Raw genomic sequence first — 17731 nt, forward strand, 5'->3', positions numbered from 1 at the left:
GCAGCCGAGATGTGACCTTATATCTTTGCATTCTTTTCTTGGCAATATTCCAGTTGAATTGTGGGAAGAAGAGTTTGGGATTTGGAGTCAGGACAGTGGGAGTCCAGGTGTGACCTCTGCTGCTTCCCTGCTAAGGACTAATTAACAAACTTCTCTTGCCACCAGTTTCTCCATCAGCGCAGTCGGGGGCTGGGGTGCAGATGGAGCAAGAATGTGTGAGAGCGCTTGCCTGGTGCCGCAGGGCTGTGCCCCTCCTGAAGGTATTTCAGTGACCCAGGATTCCAGAAGGTTCTTACCTGTCCCCCTAAACTCATCACGTATTCCTCATGCAAACATGTCTGAGCCTCGCCCTGGGTCTGACATTTTACCTGTCCCTTCCCCTCACAAATTTCCCTTCCTCCTCTGCTAATTTGGATCTGGAAGGTTCCCCGACAGCCCTGTGTTAAAGGCTTGGCCACAGCTTGGTGCTATGGGAAGGCAATGAGAACTTTAAGAGGGGGGCCCAGTGGGAGGCCTTCCATTCACTGGGGCTGCGCCTTCAAAGGGGATTGTGGGACCCCTGTCTCTTCCTCCTTCTGGGACCCCTGTCTCTTCCTCCTTCTCTCTCTTGTGTCTCTGCTGACACTCCTCCTATACCACAGGCCCAAAGCAGCAGCACCAACCCATCGCAAACTGAGTCCTTCAAACCCGTGAGACTCTCACTAAGAGTCTTACTAAGTCGGTCATCTCAGGTATTGTCACAGGGACGGAAAGCTGACCAATGCTGACCCTTCTCTAGTCCAGAATGTCATTTTCCCCACAGGAGTCAGTGACTCTGGGAGGGGGCAGGGCAGAGGCAGGAAGGGGTGGGGGCGGGGGAGCACCTTGTGAACTTGGAAGACTCAGAGAGGAGCTTGTCCAGCCTGACCAGAAGCAGTGTCCACCCCAAATGGAAAAGCCCTCTGTGCTCCTCATTCCAGGTGGACCAGCCAGGTTGACTGTGCACCCCGCCTCCAGCCCGCCTTCTCTCTTCCCCACTCAGGATCAGGTCAAGACAGGAAGAGAGGCAGAGACCGTGGCTGTGCTTAGCCCTCTCAGAGGGCAGGCTGCGTGGTCACGTTCTCTTCAAACTAGTTATGCTGGTCAAGGGACATTTTATACCCAAAGAACTAGCACATTCCCTCCAGTAGGAAAGTCCCTCTCAAGGTGGTAACTGGCTCCCTCCCTGAGAATGTCCCAAGGGGGATGTCTTCTCCCAGACAGACGGACAGAGGGAGGACCCACCCTGAGACCGCAGTGAGCTGGTGGGAACACACAGAGCAGGAGGCAGGTATGCTCCTACACGCAGGTGTCACAGGGAGACGTTGGTGCCACCAGCCCCTCTGCTCAGTTGTAGAGCAGAGTCTGGAAAAGTCGTTTCCAGAGTAGGTAACACAGACCCGTGACATGCAGTGTGTGACGGAAGGCATCCAAGGAACGCCTTCCCTGCCAGTCATTCCCTTCCCTGGAGACACCCAGCGCTTCTGGAGCCTGCCCAGGGCGCCGCTGTTGGCATACACAGACAGGCGGCCTGTGGACACTGTATGAAACCCTCTCCCCTTCTACGAAACTATGAACAGCCTCATTCTCTGTGGACAGCTCTTAGCGCTCTGGGTTGCATGGGAAGGACAAGGAGGCTGGTCACGTTCCCATGGGACATCCACTGCCATGCGGAGGGGCCAAGATTTCTTGAACCTCTTCTCTCCAGGAGTACCTGGGTCTCCGGGCTCTGCTTCTGAAAGCCCTGTGGTAGTGCAGAGCCCTGGCAAGGGTGCAGAGAGGCTGCGGAAGAAGCTCCCGGGACAGAAGGGGCGCCTTCGTGGTTCTGACAGGCTCACATTCCCCCAGGCCTCTGGAAGTATACGTATGGGCGTGGTTTGGGCCAGAAGGACTGAGCTGGGCCTAGGTAGATGGCAGCAGGAGGGAGGTTTGGACTGAGGATGGACAAGGTGCTTTCCATGGGTGCCACAGAGGACTTAGAGGTTCCTGGGGCCAGCCCTTCTCTGCACGTGACGATCCCAGGCCCTGAGCTGCTGCTGCAGATCTCTGGTGTGAGTGTGGCACAGGTTTTGGTGGCCGTACACCCTGACCCTTCCCATTCTGTTCTGCCCCGCCACGTTCCACACAGCTGCCCACAGGGAGCGCCAAGGAAGGGGCTGTCTGTCCAGAGGAGGGGTCCAGTTGAGAGAGCGAGGATCAGAACTTTCCCGCTTGCCTCTCACCAGGGAGCAGCCAGTTCTGCCAGACCATGAGGCTCAGGATGGCACCCTTACTGTCTCTGCAGGGCCCTTGAAGGACAGCCACTGCCCCCAGAGGTCTGAGGCCCTGCTTGGCTTGCCCTGCAAACAATGCAGTGCCAGAGCCTTCTTGCCCTGGCCTCTAGCAGAGCCCGCTGAAAGGCCCCGGCACCCCTGCCTTGGCCAAAGTCAACACTCCTCACAACTCTGTGGGCATCATGGGGGGCACTGGTGCCCACAGCTGGGACCTGGCCCAGAGGAGGCCCAGGGCTGGATCCCTTCTGTGACCCCACACCAGCTCCCCCAACACACACACACAAAGAGCTGCCGAGCTGTAGCAGATCTTCCTGCTCTTCCACCCTCCCCCTCCCCCACCCCACCTCAGAACAGGGTCTGCAGGCTGTGGGGTGGGGTAGCTCAGTAGTAGACCACTTCCCCAGCATGGTGAGACCCTGTGTTCCCTCCCCAGTACCAAAGGGTCTGGGGACAGGACTCTTCTCTAGACCGTTGGGGAAGATCTTTTCTTTTTCAAGAGGGTTAGGGACCATTTGTGTTTTCAATGTTGGCATTGCTCCACATTATAGGGTTCCCTGGAAGGACGCTCCTTTAAATAGGTCGCCTCCAAAGCTGCCCCTGGGAAGTGTGTCCCCAACTCAGGCGTGGAGAAGGAGGAGGACCCAAACCTTCCCCTCCTGCAGGGGGCAGTTTTGCCAAAGCCCTTCCCTGCGCCAGGACAAGGGATGCTGTGGGGGCCAAAGGGTGTGGGCAGGGACCCTGGCCCAAAGCCAGGAGCGGGCTTGCTGGGGAGGGGAGACCTACCGTATTGGTTGAAGTGTCTCGCAGTCGTTGGCTGACTGGGCAGACAGGACAGCAGGTTCGGGGAGGGTTTGGAGGGCGTGGAGCCTGGGGAGGGGGAGGCCCCTCTGGGGGAAGGGCAGATGGCACTGAGCAGGTGCACACGGGTCCGGGGCTGTGAGCGGGAGTGGCCCGGGAGACCTGGCGTGGGACTCAGTGGTCGACCCTTCCTTGTCTAGGCCGCGAGTTTCAAGGGGGGGCCCTTGGACCAGGTCTGAGACATCTTTGGCTTGGCTTGCATAATTCAAACTTTCCTTTAGAATTTTATGTACTTAACTATCAAACATGAGATTGGTCTGCAGAAACCCTATTTCTAAGTATGGTCGCATCCCCGTGTACCAGGAATCGGGACTTCAGCGTATCTTTCTGGGGACACAGTTCAACCCGTAACAGTCGTCTTAGAGCATCATCAATGGGATGTGAGCAATGGTCGCCTGCCGTAGACCCACCCCGGGACAGCAGGGGCCCTGCTGAAGGGGACATGTTTACTCCTGGCAGCTTCGTGCCCCAGCCTCCCTGCAGCCCCTGGTCATTCAGTTGCCTCCTCCCCACTCGCCCCTGCCCCTTCCTGTCCACCTAGATCTTCGCTTTTCAAGGCCCCTTTCCAGCCACTTCTCTGGTGCACTGACGCAGCACTGTGCCCTCTCTGGTGACGTTTCGCTGCACATCTCAATGGGGCATACCTCCCGTGGTTCCTTGCAACTTGTCATGTGACATCTGCCAACTTTGACCTTGGTCTCTACTGCACACATCGTGAGCTGTCTCTGTCGCTTGGCCATGTCTCTCAGCTTGGGTTGGGCGAGGAGAGGAGAGCAGGTACCTGAGTGGAAGGAGAGAGCGCGGGGAAGCCTGCACCCAGATGATGTCAGACCGCAGGAGCAGCCCCAACAAAAGTGGGCCAAGCATGGATGGTGAGGGTATTTCTAGACCCACAATCCCAAGAGACTAGCAAAAGGTTTATCAATGCTCTTCCCTGATATCCAAATTTAATAATGCAGGGTTTTGTCGTTGGAGGGTCTTGGCACTTGGAAGTGGAAGTGCCCTGCTCTGTCCTCCTCCTGGGCCACACTCCTAATGGCCTCTGTTGTTTGCTCCCCGCAGCCTCCAGTGTCTCCTCTTCTCCATCGACACCCACCCAAGTGACCAAGCAGCACACGTTTCCCCTCGAGTCCTACAAGCAAGAGCCAGAGCGCTTGGAAAATCGCATCTATGCCTCCTCTTCTCCCCTGGACACTGGCCAGCGGTTCTGCCTGGCCTTTCAGAGTCCCTCCAAGCCCCCGTTGGCCTCCCCCACGCACCATGCTCCTTCTAGAACTGTAAGTCTGGGCTCTTCTCCCAAGGGAGGGCCGTGGGTGTCAGGTAGGACGGGCCAGCGGCTTTCCCCACGCTGTCGATCTGGTTCAGCTAGCCAAGGCTGAGAACGTGCGTGACTGGCATTTGTGTCTTATTTTATCAAGTCCCAGGCTGAGGGGACCAGTGAGAGTCCAGTAGGGAAGTGGAAATCTCAGGAAAGGGTAAATCTGCACCATCAGAAATGTGGCCAGGAAGTTTTCTGTTCCTCCTAATTCTTAAAAATCACCCTTGAAAGCTGTATTTGAATCAACCTTGATTGAGATACTAAAATAAAGTGTCAGAGGGAAAGCAAAAGAAGGAAAAGAAAAAAAAGTTGGGGGGACTATATTCTAGAGCCATACAATTTAAAGTCTGACACCATCTGACTCAGGGCACCCTCTCGGAAAGGGAGCTTCTCAGCATGGAGTGGGTAAGCGTTGTCCTTGTGACTTTCAGAGAAGGAAGGGCACAGCATGTGGACGGAGGGAGTTGGCTTCCCTTCCACCTAAGCCGACCCAGACGCATCCCAAGTGCAGAGTCCCTGCCTGCTGCAGCCTGTGTAGCCCATGGTAGACGCCTGAGCCCCACTGTCCTCCCTGTGCCCAGCAAGGATCTAAGAAGCACCAGCTGACGTCCACCTGTGTGGATGGAAGCAGCCATGGTGTGGCTTCCCGGGGCTGCCTTAGCAAAGTACCGTCGTCCCTCCGCGTCCACAGGGAGTTGGCGGACCCCTGAAGACACCCAAATCCTCTGACGCTCAGGTCCCTCCTATGGAAAGGGTAGTGTCTGCCCAGAGTCTATGCACGTCTGCCTATTAATTCATCTCTAGATCACTCATCATCGCCGATGCCACATAAATGCTATGCAAATAGTTGTCACGTTCTTTTGTTCAGGGAATAATGAAAGAGAAGTCTGTGCACATTCCGTACAAATGCAATGTTTTTCAAATATTGTCAACCTATGGTTGGTGCACCTGTGGGCACAGAGAGACAGCCGCGTCACAAACTGGGTGACTTCAAACAGCAGAAATGTCTCACAGTTCTGAAGGCCAGAAGTCCAGAATCAAGGTTACAGCCGGCACACGCCCCCTGCCCTTTAGGGAAGATCCTGGCCTCAGCAGCTGCAGCAGCCTAGTGTCCCTTGGCTTGTGGTGGCATCTTTACAGCCCCTACCTGCGTCTTCCCAGGGCCACCTTCCCTGTGTGTCTGCTTGTGTTCACCTTTTCTCCTCTTCTGAGGACACCAGTCCTGTTGGGTTAGGGCCCAGCCTAATGACGTCATCTCAACCCAATTCCATCTGCAAAGACCTTATTTCCAAATAAGGTCACAGCATAAGTACTGGGGGTTACAACGTCAACACACCTTAGCAGACACAATGCAACCCGAAACCATTGTTATTTTTGGGGAAAGACGTGTTTTCCCAGCAGGAACGTCCCACCGCTATTCTTCTTGTTCATTCAACTGCAACTTTATGAAATGCGTGCTCAGCAGAGTGTTCATTTGCACAGCATGGTTTCTGCCTTCCAGAGCTCACACTCTCGCTGGTAGCAGAAGAGAGCTCAGGTGGGCCTGCTCAGAGCGGGAAGGGATGGGTGCAGATGCCAGCAGAGCCCCAGCCCACTGCAGGAGGGAGAAGCGGGTGGAGCAGACACCTAGGCCTGAGCGCCTGGGTGAGGGTTTTGAATGAGGGGACAGCCTTCTCCAGAGAGCCTCAGCCCAAGGCCCCCTAGGGGTCCTCCACCTGGCGCTGTCCATGGCCTCTGCAGCCCAAGTGTGGCCCAGGTCTCTCTCTGGCAATGATGGGGAAGGAAGAGGTCACTCGGGGTACAAGTACCTCGCTGAGGAGGGCGGGTGCTGGTGGAGACGGGGAGCTGGCTGGAAGCTCAGCGCTAAGCTAGGGACCTGGAAGGAGGGGGAGAAAAGAATGGAGAAGAGCAGATGTCCTGGGCATGTGGCAAGCACTAGTTACAGAGATGATAGAACAGAAGAAACTCCAAAAGCCCCAGGGCTGGAGGGCTGAGTGACTACTGTCTCCAGGGCCCACCTGGTGAGGCTGCCTGGCAGGAGATGGTGCCAGGGAGGAACCAAAGTCACTGGCCAGAGATGCCTTTTGAGACAGGACAGGAATTCTGGTATTTCCCCTCCTCCTGCCTTCCAGTACTGGCCAGACATGCCCAGAAGCCAGAAGGCAAGGAAGCTGGGACAGGCAGACTCTGCAGTTTAGAGCAGAGCAGGCCCAGGACCCCAGAGGGCCAGGGTGAAAATGACCAGTACAGAGGGAAAGAGGCCCAGGAGATGGGCTCACCTCACAGACCAGGGGTGACAGATAGAACAGAACAACCTCTTTTGGGAAGAGACACTGGCTGGAGAAGCCTGGTCTCGTGAATGACAGGAGATGGATGCAGCCTATTCCCGATCCAAGGGGGTTTGGTGGTGGCAACTTTGTGCTAGGGACCAGCCCAGAGGCTTTCCCAGTTTAAAAAGGGTCCAGGGAGCACAGTTGGTTTGCTGCCGGTTTTATCCCCAAGGGTATGACGGGACTGTAAGGTCTGCATTTTTATAACTTAACTGTGTGGTTCACAAAGTTAAGCCCTTGATCAAGGCTGACAAGTGCAAGTCCTTCCCAGCTGGCTCTGTCTTTGACTGTGTCTAGACTCAGTGTCGGTGTAAAGCATGTCTCTGTCCCCAGCACACAGCTGACAGCAGGGTGGGACTTCAGCCCTCCAAGTGCCATGATGGGTAAATACGACTGCACACAATGGAATACTAACAGGCCCTAAGAAGGAAGGCTGACACCAACGAGCCCGGAGGACCCTCCAGAGAGGGGACAAATGCAGCAGGATGGCCAGGGGGTGGTAAGGGTAGGAGGGAGAAGCCGTTGTTTCCTGGGGACAGGTTTTCCATTCGGGAAGGTGAAGCAGGTCTGGAGACGGACAGCGTGATGATGTCATGACAGTGTGAACATGCTCAGGGCGGCTGAACCATGCACTTAAACATGAGTCATTGGTCAAGTTTATGTGTATTTTACCACAATAAAAGAGGAAGGAGGCCCATCCTGTCAAGGCCCTGGTGTGTATGTACTTCGAGAGTTAGAAAATTAGGGTGATCGTCTAAGGCTCCCCACTTGCACTTTGAAATTATACGTTTTAAGAATTGGAAGAGGATGTCCACACTGGCCATCAGACATCAGATGGGCCCTGGATTCCCACCAGTACCTGCTGTGGCCCAAGGCCCCCCAGGGGTCCTCCACCTGGTGCTGTCCGTGGCCTCTGCAGCCCAAGTGTGGCCCGGGTCCCTCTCTGCTTTCTACAGCTCTGGTGGTAGGGTGGGTGGAAGTTTCAAGTTCATATAAAATGTATTCTTTGATATTGGATTTCAAAGGATGCCTTTAATTTCTGTGCTAAATTCCTTAGGAGCTTGACTGATTTTGTTAATTTTGCTACCAGCATAATCTTCATGGAGAGATGTGAGTTGCTTAAAGATTTCTGAAGGCCTAAAAATAATTCGGCATAATTTATCTCTGCCTTTGAGGATAAAAAGACACTTTCTGTAAACATTGACCATAAAGATCATTTTTCTAAAATCGTTTCCCATGAGTCTTGTTCTAAAGTTGGAAAGGGGGTGGAGCAATTAGTCTTCAGTAGACAGCACTCACTTGATTACTTCTGTGTTCAGCAAATACTTAGCAAAACAACGGCTGTGTGCCGGGAACACCGCTGGCATGGGCGACAGGGTGACAAACGTGAGCATGGGACAGGAACAAGGTTTGGTGTGGCGCGTGGGGTAGGGGTTTCAGCAAGTGTCCACCAGCTGAACAAAGGAAGGAGCTCTGTCTGCCTGGGGGCGCAGACAGGTAGCTTTACAACAGAGCACGCTGGAGCCTGTCCAGTTATTATGGGGAGGCGCCCCACCCCACCTTGGTGCAAGGAAGAACAATCCCAGGGGAAATAGGTTTTTTTTTTTTCCTGCCGGGAAGAGCAGTAGTCAGGTTTGCCTTTTAGGGTGGTTCGCTCTGGCTGGGTGTGGAAATTAGGTTGGACGTGGATAGAAGAGGGGCTCAAATGAGATGCAGCGTGAAGTTGTCAGGGCCTGTGGCAGCGGAAGGCGGAAAGAGATGGAACGGTGTTAAAACGGAAGCTATTAAGGAGGTAGCGTTGAATTTGGAATGTAGTGATTGTTCATTCAAGGGGAAAGAGAAGAACCAAAGATGATTCCAAAAGCTGTGCCCTAGGAAACCAGATGGAGGGGAGATCCATTTTCAAGGCTGGAGAACAGAGGCAGAAGAGGGTGGGCCTGCCTGCGAGCCGGAGTGGAGTGTGTGTGCAGAGGTGTGTGTGCAGGGTTGTGTCTGGGTGGTGGCGGTACAGTAAGGAGCCTGCAGCACAGTCGCTGCAGCGTGAGTGTTCAAAGGGCAACTGGACACGGGAGCGCGGAGCTAGAAACGAAGAACTGAAAGTCATCTGAATATGAATGACAACTGACTCCATGAGGTGGATGAAACAGGCTGGAGAAGAGAGCCAGAAGAACATGGGCATCGAAGGGACAGACAAGAGTATTCCAGATTGCCTGGAAAGAACTGAAGAACAGGTGGGCACAGGACTGCAGAAGCCAAAGGAAGGCGTGTCAGTTTCATGCGTTTGCAGGGAGTGACTGGTGACATCACACACTGCAGGCGGTCTGCGGAGCGTAAGGACTGAGGTCACTGTGACCTCGGCAGGAGGACTTTGCTGACCACTGCAGGTCAAGAACGGAAGCCAAACCAGGCACGGTGGCACACGCCTATAATCCCAGCTGCTTGGGAGGCTGAGGCAGGAGGGTTGCAAGTTCAAAGCCAGCCTCAGCAACGCCTAGGTGCCAAGCAGCTCAGTGAGACCCTGTCTCTAAATAAGATACAAAAAATAGTACTGGGGATGTGGTCGAGTACCTCTGAGTTCAATCCCTGGGACCAAAAAAAAAGCAGAAGCCCCATAACGGGGTTGAATGATTAAGGAGTAAAGATGTGGCGGTCTCCAGTGCCTGCTTCAGATGCTGGATGTGAAGGGGAAGGCGAGGCTTGTGACCAAAGAATGGAGGTGATGGTATCTCCCTATAAACAGGAACAGATCAAAACACTAGTGGAAAAGAATGAGTTGAAGGAAGTAATGAAAGTGAGAAGGAAAAAGGAAGCATCTCCTGCCCACTTTGTCCGGGAGAGGAGCAAGCTTCCTGGGCGGCAGCAGCTCACCGTGGTGGCATGGCCTCGCCCGTGAGGCTGAAAACCTCCCAGCGCGTGGATGAGAACAAGCTGCGTCTTTCTCTAGGATTTTCACTCTTGGCCTGTGTCTTGTCTTGTGCAGAGTCCCTGGGAGCAGAGAGATGGGGCTTGGGGTGTCAGATGTGTTTTTCTGTTTAAGGGGGTACTCTCAGAAGGAGGATGGGGAAGTGAAGGGGCTAAGCCAGGATGTCATCTCAGTTGACATCCAGCCCCTGCCCTATGACAGGAGAGTCCTGGAGTATGTGACACACCAGGATCTGCCCACCCAGAGGCAAGGAACCTGAGGCTTCATACTCCCATACTGTTACGGGATGCTCCAGCAGGAGGACGCTGCACTTCCCGCTGAGATGGCTGTGGTCACCCAGGGACAAGCTGCCTAAGACGATTGCAGGTGCGAGCCACTAGCGGCAGCCCTGCAGCAGCTCGACGTACCAGAGCCAGTTGGAGAGAACGCAGGGCAACTTCCATAGTCCACATTTTCCATTATCTTCTCTTGCCCAGCTGATTCCTGCATCTGACAGGATTGGGTACCAGATTTTTTTCTATTGCTTCAAAATAAACCTCCCTAAAACTTGAAACAATCACCATTTATTTAAGCCACTGATTCTGTGGATCAGCAGTTTGGGTTGGGCCCCCTTCTGGTCTTGGCTGTGTTTACTCATGCATCTGTGGTCACCCACCAGGTCATTCAGGGACTGGCCAGACCAGACTGGCCTTGACCAGGCGACTTCCCGGTTCAGCATGGTGTCTCCTCAGCAGCCCAGCCTCGACTTATTCACACGGCATTGTCGAGCCCAAGAGAGATGGAGACACATACAAGGCCCCTTGAGGTCTAGGCCCAGGACTCCTCTCCCTAGCTGCTCCTGGCCAAGGGAGATTCTGTCTCCTCTCCCCCTCCCACTCCATCTGTGTTGGCCTTAGGACTTGCTGTGGCCAACAAAAATGAGACAGAAGTGACAAAGTCGTATTACAGAGGGAATGAATTCAGGAGGAGGCAGAGGGCTGGGTCAGTTTTACAACCTGCCACATCTTGTGGCTCGATTTCAGCTCTGTGCTGGTCCCAGTACACACCGTCCCAGGGGCTAGGGTTGACTGATGTACGTTTGAGGAATCTTGTGTGTGCTTAACTTCTCTGAGAGCACTCGTCCCGTGAAGTGGACATTAGCAGTGCACATTTCCTAAGAAACAGACTCTAAGAAAAGACTGTCACACACTTTGATTAGGAGGGAGGGGGAGAGGACAGAGGGTGGGGTTGCCTCAGCAACCCAGAGGTGCGAAAGCTAGACTGGCTCAGTAGCATTGTCCCAAGGAGGCCCGAGGGGTCGGCTCCACCTCCCTCCACACCAGTCCATTGGTGGATGGCAGCTATCCCAGCGAGGGGGCTCACTTTGAGCAAGGTGGCCTTTCAGCCAAGCGTCATCCTGCCAGAGCCGTCAGTTGACAGTATTCCCAACAGGTGGGAAAACATCCTTCATCCCTGGAAGGAGACCTGGGCTGCACATCGCAGTCTCTGTCATGTGGCCTTGTTCTTTACTCCGTGTATTTAACCCTAACAGATGAAAATAAAGGCTATCGTGTTTCTTCTCTGATGTGCTCATCATGTAACTAAGCTAAAGGAAAGCCTAGGGGGAGGAACAGAGTCCCCTGGCCCAAAACAGCCGCTGCCTGCCAGCCCCAGGAGGGAGCCCCTGCAGAATGGACATCTAGCCTCTGTCAAGCCTGCAGAGGACACAACCCCAGCCATTCCTGTCTGGGAAACATGAGAGACCCTGTGCCAGGACCCCCCAGCCAGCCAGGACATGAATTCCCGACCCCCAGAAACCACAAGAGAACCACAGTCTCTGAGTGCTATCAGAGCAGAATCCCACAGACGGACAGCTTAAACAGCAGCCACTGTCCTGGAGGCTGGCAGTCTGTGATGTTGGATGAGTATCTCTTGAGGGTCCATAAGTAAAAGCTTTGTCCCCAGCGTGGCTTCCTGGCTTGAGATGTGAGTGTTCCCCTGACGCCGCTCCCTGACACTGTGCCTCCTCATCAGAGGCCCAAACCTCAGAGCCACCCCATCTTGAACTTGACTTGGACCTTCAGAACTCTGAGCCCGGATCTCTCTTTGCTTCCTAAGGAGGCTGTGTCAGGCATTTTGCTGTGGTAACACAAAGTTGACTGATACAAGGCCCAAGACCAAGGAGTTGCAGGCTCGTCTTCTCCCAAGGCCTCTCCCTGGCTTACAGAGGCGTTGCTGCACCCTCGCACGGCCCTTCCTCTGTGCGACTATGTCCTCAGAGGGTCTGCCCTTTCTTTTCTTTTTTTAGTTGTAAATGGACACAATACCTTTATTTTATTTCTTTATTTGTATATGGTGCTGAGAATCGAACCCACTGCCTTGCCCTGGCTAGGCAAGCGCTCTACCACTGAGCCACAACCCCAGCCCCTGCCCTTTCTTGTAAGGACACTGGCCCCTGGATTAGGGATTGCCCTATGACCTTGTTTAACCTTAACCACCACTTTATAGACCCTGTCTCCAAATACAGTCACATGGCGGGCCTCAACAGTGAATGTGGGAGACAGAATTCAGTCCCGAGAAGATCACGAATTGCCGTTGCTGTCTTAGCCCACTGAGTTTTGGGGGGATTTGCTGTGTAGCAATAGACAACTCCCACTTGGTTCACCATGTGTGTGGGGAGGAAGCAAAACTCACTGAACTGCACCATAGTAACAAACCCAAGAGCCTGAGTTCTGCTGGAAAGTGGACTGTCTACCCCCAGATCAATCTCCAAGATCCCAGTTTTCCTAGCATGAACACTTTCACGATTGTTATCTGAAATAATTACACTTTTTAAGGTAGAAAAGCACTTTGAAATGTCCAAGAAGCGGAAATGCTAACGACCCTGCCTCGATCATCACATATTATGTACGTGTATCAAATTATCATCCTGTATCCACACGTATGTGCTAACACGTGTCAAATTTTTTATTTTAAAAGAAAAACACTTGAAAAATGTATAAGTATTTCAGAGCACTTGACCTTAAGGAGAAGTTGCAGATTTCATGAGCATTTCTTTGTTTGTGTACGCCTGTCTACCAGTTTAATATCCAGTTACAACCTAATAAGGACTGATGTTAAAGCTACCCTCCCAGAAATGGCAAACTAACAGTTCCACTGTCTAGTACTCACAGCACAGTAGATATTTTAAAAATAGTTTGGGAAAAATGCACCCCGGGTCAAGGGGTAGGAGCTACCGGGAGAGCAGATCGACAGTGGGACTGGCTGTCACGAGAGCTGCCTGTGAAGAGGCAGCAGCATGTCTCCTCCCCTGGCTGTCAGGAAAAGCATCTTGATTGGCACTCTACCTGCGTTCCTGCCCTGTTGGAATCCCGGGTCAATGAGCAGAAAGAAGGCAGAGCCCAAATGAGAGACGGACACGGCAGAGGGCTTGGCCCATTTTTCTGAGCAGTGGCCAGGGTCTTTGAGATTCTTGTCCATTCTTCATCCCAGGGAAGCGGGCTGCGAGGGGAAGAGGTTGGACCTTTTTAATATGGTACTTGTCCAGTCTCTGTCATCTCTCTAGGGACCCACGAGGGCAATCATTTGTTCACAGTTGTTTCCTAAGACACTGTTATTTGCAGGGCACTGTCCTAGGTACTTAGTACTCAGTGATGGCTTGAGATAAGTCCTGCCCTCGAGAGTGTCCCCAGTAAGAAGAGGGACATCCTATAGAGCTGGGCCCTGGCGCTAATGCAGTTGAGGGGAGCATCCCAGTGCACTCACCAGGTAGCCAAACTCACAGATGGGGCGTGTGCTCCTGAGTACCCACAGGGAACGTGGCTAGGCGCTCAGCACTTGTTCTGATGGCAAGATCAAATCTAGGGTGAGGTGGGAATTTCCAGGAGTGTGGTATTTTGTTCTCTCTGTCAGTGGAGCCAACCCAACTCATGGGAATCTGCGTCCCCACTCATGACAGTGGCAGCTCCAGGATTCTTCTTGAATTTTCCAGCCCACATATAGGACTGGAGCTGAGCATGGAAATCCACAGACAGCATCTCCGCTGGGAGGCAGAATCCCGATTACCTTTTCTCTAACCTGGGCTGGCAGGGCAAAGGACGCCTTTGAAGTGTGCAACAGGCCTTGACAGTATGTGGTTCTTGTTTATGAAACCATCGCGGTCAGACTGTCACCAATTTCTATGGGCCAGGAGCAGAAGCCAGAGGGCAGGAGCTGCTGAGTGAGAGCCAGATGACGGAGGATGTGGGCAGCTTGATCACAAATTTGGTGTGAAGGAGGAGACTGAGTGAGGGCTGGGTGAGGGGCAGGGAAGGGCGTTTCCTTTAAAGATGAGCCTGCCTTGGGTATGTTAATGAACACGTGAGAAGGCCCTGCACATTCCTCTGCTGTTGGTCCCACTCCCCATGTCTCTGTCAAATGGGGACACAGTATTTACCTCCAGGGCTGTTGTGAGGACCCTGGGAGATAACTGTGTAGAGTCACTCAGCCGAAGGCTCCGTGACCAGCAAGTGCTAGAGCCGAGGCTGGCACCCAGGCAACGGGCCCCCAGGCCTGTGTCCTCAGCGTGGTTTCAGGCTGCCTCTAGAGAACTCTGGACTCTTGGCCTACCATCCTGCACTGACTCAGCCTCTTAGCTTACCCGCGTAATTCAAACCGGGCTCATGGCCTTGTTTTATGATGGAAGTTCGTTGGCTCACCCCGTCCACGCTGCTGTAGTGGTGGATGCAGAGCCAGGAGCAGCAGAGCCGGGCCCACAAGGCCTGCAGGATTTCTGCCTGGCCTTTCCTGAGGAGAGGTTTGCCACTCCCCAATCACGTGGGAGCCGCCCTGCTTGCTGCAGTCCAGTAAATGGTTAGACCATCTGTGTGACAGGGCAGAGTGAGCCTGGTCCCCAGGAGGCAGGAGTCAATGGAGAGGGCTCTGCTCCGTGGATGACGCAGAACAAGGCCCAAGGGAGAGTGTGGCAAGATTGGCCTTGGTCCTGCCACCCAAGAGGTCCAGCAGTCAGACTGGTCATCGAGGTGGCCAATCAGTAGGAAGTCCCATGGAGTTGGGACCTGAGGACAGTGGTTCTCCTCATGAGAATTATAAAATTGCTCATCCTGCTCGGGGACTAGATTAAGGAAGTTGGGAGGGAGAGAAGGTTAAGGTGGATGGGAGGAACTTGTTCTTCCCCTTATCCTCCTTTAGTAGTCTGAAGGGATGGCACAGGTAGGCATCAGAAACTTGTCATCCCCTACCTGTAAGGTTTTCAGGGAAGTGCTATAGTTTAGATGTAGATTGTCCCTTAACTGCCATGCATTAAAGGCCTGGTCTCCTGACTGGCATTCTTGGGATGTAGAGGACCCTTTAAGAGGAGGGGCCCCCTGGGGAGGCCTTTAGGTCATTGGGGGCATGCTCTTGAAGGAGACAGTGGCACCTCAGCCCCTTCCTCTTCTCTTTTGCTCCCTGGCTCATGATGTGAGGCTTTGTTAGGCCACACTCTCACACCATGTGGTGCTGTGTCACCACGGGCTGAGGGCAACAGGGCAACCCAGCTCGCTCTGGAACCTCCAAAACCATGGGCCCAAATAAACCTTTTTTAAGTTGATTATCTCAGGTATTTTGTTATAGAAATGGAAAACTGACTAACGCAAGTGAGTTTGTGGACCTTGCATCTAATAGAAGGATTCCTCCAGTGACAGGCTAGAGACAAATTTATCGGGAAGACTGAACAAGAAACTAGTGAAGACAGGTCTCAGCAGTCCAGTGAGAGGCGGCAGAGGGCTGAAGTAAGGCCACAGAAGAGACTTAGAGGACAGATTAATTATAAAAGTATATATGTGATAAAATAGCCTGACTTGGTGCTTTCCAGGTATGTGGCAGGTGGGAAGAGGACTGAAGGTGACTTCAATTTCTGGCATGAGAGAGCGAGTGACGGTCTCATTAAATCAGCTAGGAAAATACAGGAAGGGGAAGTCGATCTGAAATGAAAGCCAATCGCTTCTCGGCCTTTTGGCTAAGATCAAGTGTAGTATCTGAAATGAAAGCCAAGTTCCATTTGGGGCACCTTTTAAAAATTCCCTTGGGACATGAAATGTAGCTACCAGGGACATGGATAAGAAAGTCCGGGGTAGAGAAGCAGAGACTAGGAAACTGGTTCTCTTTGTCTGTTTCATTTACCATGCATTAAGTCAAAGAAATCAAGACCCTGAATACCTTCTGTCCATGTACCTGCTGGTGCTGGGAAGAAAACATAGTCAAGTTCTAACAGGGATACTTCATCACCATGCAGTTGTGCGGAAATGCATTTGGGGGGCTGAGCAGTAAATGGTGGAAAAATTGCTGTATCCACTCATGCATCATAGATGCCTGCCTCAATTTGCATTTAGATGAGAATTCCTTCAGCTCAGAACCAGGGTTGTCCCCTCACTCCTAGCACTTAGGAAAGCATTAACTTTAGCTGGTGAAGTATCATTAGAGAGCAGTGACACAAACCATAACACCAGTATTAATAGTGTTCCCTTAGTGAGTCTGGAAATCAGCTGTCAAAGTGGTGGAAAAGTTTAAAACAAGTCTTGTCTGCCATCTCCCTCAGAAGGGCTCACACACCCTGTTAATGAGTGACCACCCGCCTCCCTCCCCCCGCTTCAAGAGGTTGTGTGTGGTGCATTTCCCCACTCTTGAGATGTAGAGGGGAACCCTGAAGATGGGTATCTTGAGTCCCAGGTTAAGAGGGACAGCAGCTCATCTCAGGCATGATGGTAGGAGAGGCATATTTCACCCAGAGAGAAACGGAAGTGTGTGGTTCAATAGAAAACTCTCGAAGGAACCACACAGAGCAAATTCTAACATGGACTCTCCACCTCTGCCAATGATTTCCTTTCCATATGATCTATCAAAAGCACACTAAAAGCCCATTTCTTATTAGTTCTTTCACAGATTGGTAGTGCTATTCAGTTATCTTGAGTCTGATTAAGCCATCCCATTTACTTTCTCTGCATTTAATTTTTAAAAGTAGAAACGTCTGGAGAAGTATTTCATTCTCTTTTAAGAACAACTTTGCCCTAAGATGAGGAAGCTCTGGAGATCGGTGGCACAATAGGTGGAACGCACCTAACGCCAGTGACTGGGTGCCTAAAAATGGTAAATCTTATGCCAAATGTATTTTAGGACAGTTTTTTTTTAATTTTCAAATAATAGTATTCTAATTATAAGAGGAAAAGCATAAAGAAGAAAATTAAAACTTGCTACAATTCCAACATCTCCAGACCAGAGGCTCAAGGACAGGCAACTGCAGCATTTTGCCAGGCTGGCTGTTCCTTTACACTCAGACCTAGGTGTATGGGCAGAGTGCTCCCTCTCGGAGCCCACTGGGCCCCTTGGCTTTCACTTAGTATCTGAATCAGGCACCGGTCTTCGATTGACCTGGTTCAGTTGTCGGCGGGATGCTTTTGTTAAAAGGTTCATAAAATTTAGTTGGTACCCAGTCTCAACTAATGCCTTATACTATTCACATGATTAAGCCCTTTACGAGGTCTGAAGCACTGGCGGACAGATGTTATGGCTAGCTAGGAGAGCATGTCTAACACAGGGCCATCAGAAGCTGTATTGATATTTGGATAAAAAATAGTGCAGTTTCAATGGAGTTACTCAACACTGATCAGATCTTTTAAGACTCTGAGTTGAGGACATTTGGCAACTGGGAGGCCACCAAAATGTCTGAGCCATTTGCTGCCCAAGAGTCAGTTGCTGGTTTGAGGAGCACAACAAGCACCCGGGCTCTTCTTACAGGGCCACAGGGATTCACTCATGGGGGCTCTGCCCTGATGGCCTTGTCTACAGTCACCCCCCACCATAGCACCACCTCCAGACACCAGAAGCAGAGCAAGCCTGCACCCTTTCAGTACCTTGCAAACTCCAATGTGAGTTTTAGAGGTGAAAAGCCATATTCCAACCACAGCACAGCCCATGTTTAATGATACTCGAATTGGGGCAAAACACCAATATAACTTATTCTTGCCAGAATGTAGGGATGAGCTATAGAAATCAT

At 52.3% G+C, this 17731-nt stretch overlaps 1 protein-coding gene and 1 pseudogene across 6 annotated transcripts in view; both read left to right on the top strand.

Moving 5' to 3' along the window:
* Prkag2 (protein kinase AMP-activated non-catalytic subunit gamma 2) overlaps positions 1 to 17731 on the top strand; it is a 261535-nt gene that overhangs the window by 163419 nt on the left and 80385 nt on the right. For all 6 annotated transcript variants that reach the window (XM_047560025.1, XM_047560023.1, XM_047560022.1 and 3 more), the window contains one exon: positions 4212 to 4426. In XM_047560025.1, coding sequence (XP_047415981.1) covers positions 4212 to 4426 — 215 coding nt within the window. The remainder of the gene's footprint in view (positions 1 to 4211; positions 4427 to 17731) is intronic.
* LOC124992030 (uncharacterized) lies at positions 15678 to 15822 on the top strand (annotated as a pseudogene).

This window comes from Sciurus carolinensis, chromosome 8 (genome assembly GCF_902686445.1).
Source record: "Sciurus carolinensis chromosome 8, mSciCar1.2, whole genome shotgun sequence".
In the NCBI taxonomy this organism is placed as follows: domain Eukaryota; kingdom Metazoa; phylum Chordata; class Mammalia; order Rodentia; family Sciuridae; genus Sciurus; species Sciurus carolinensis.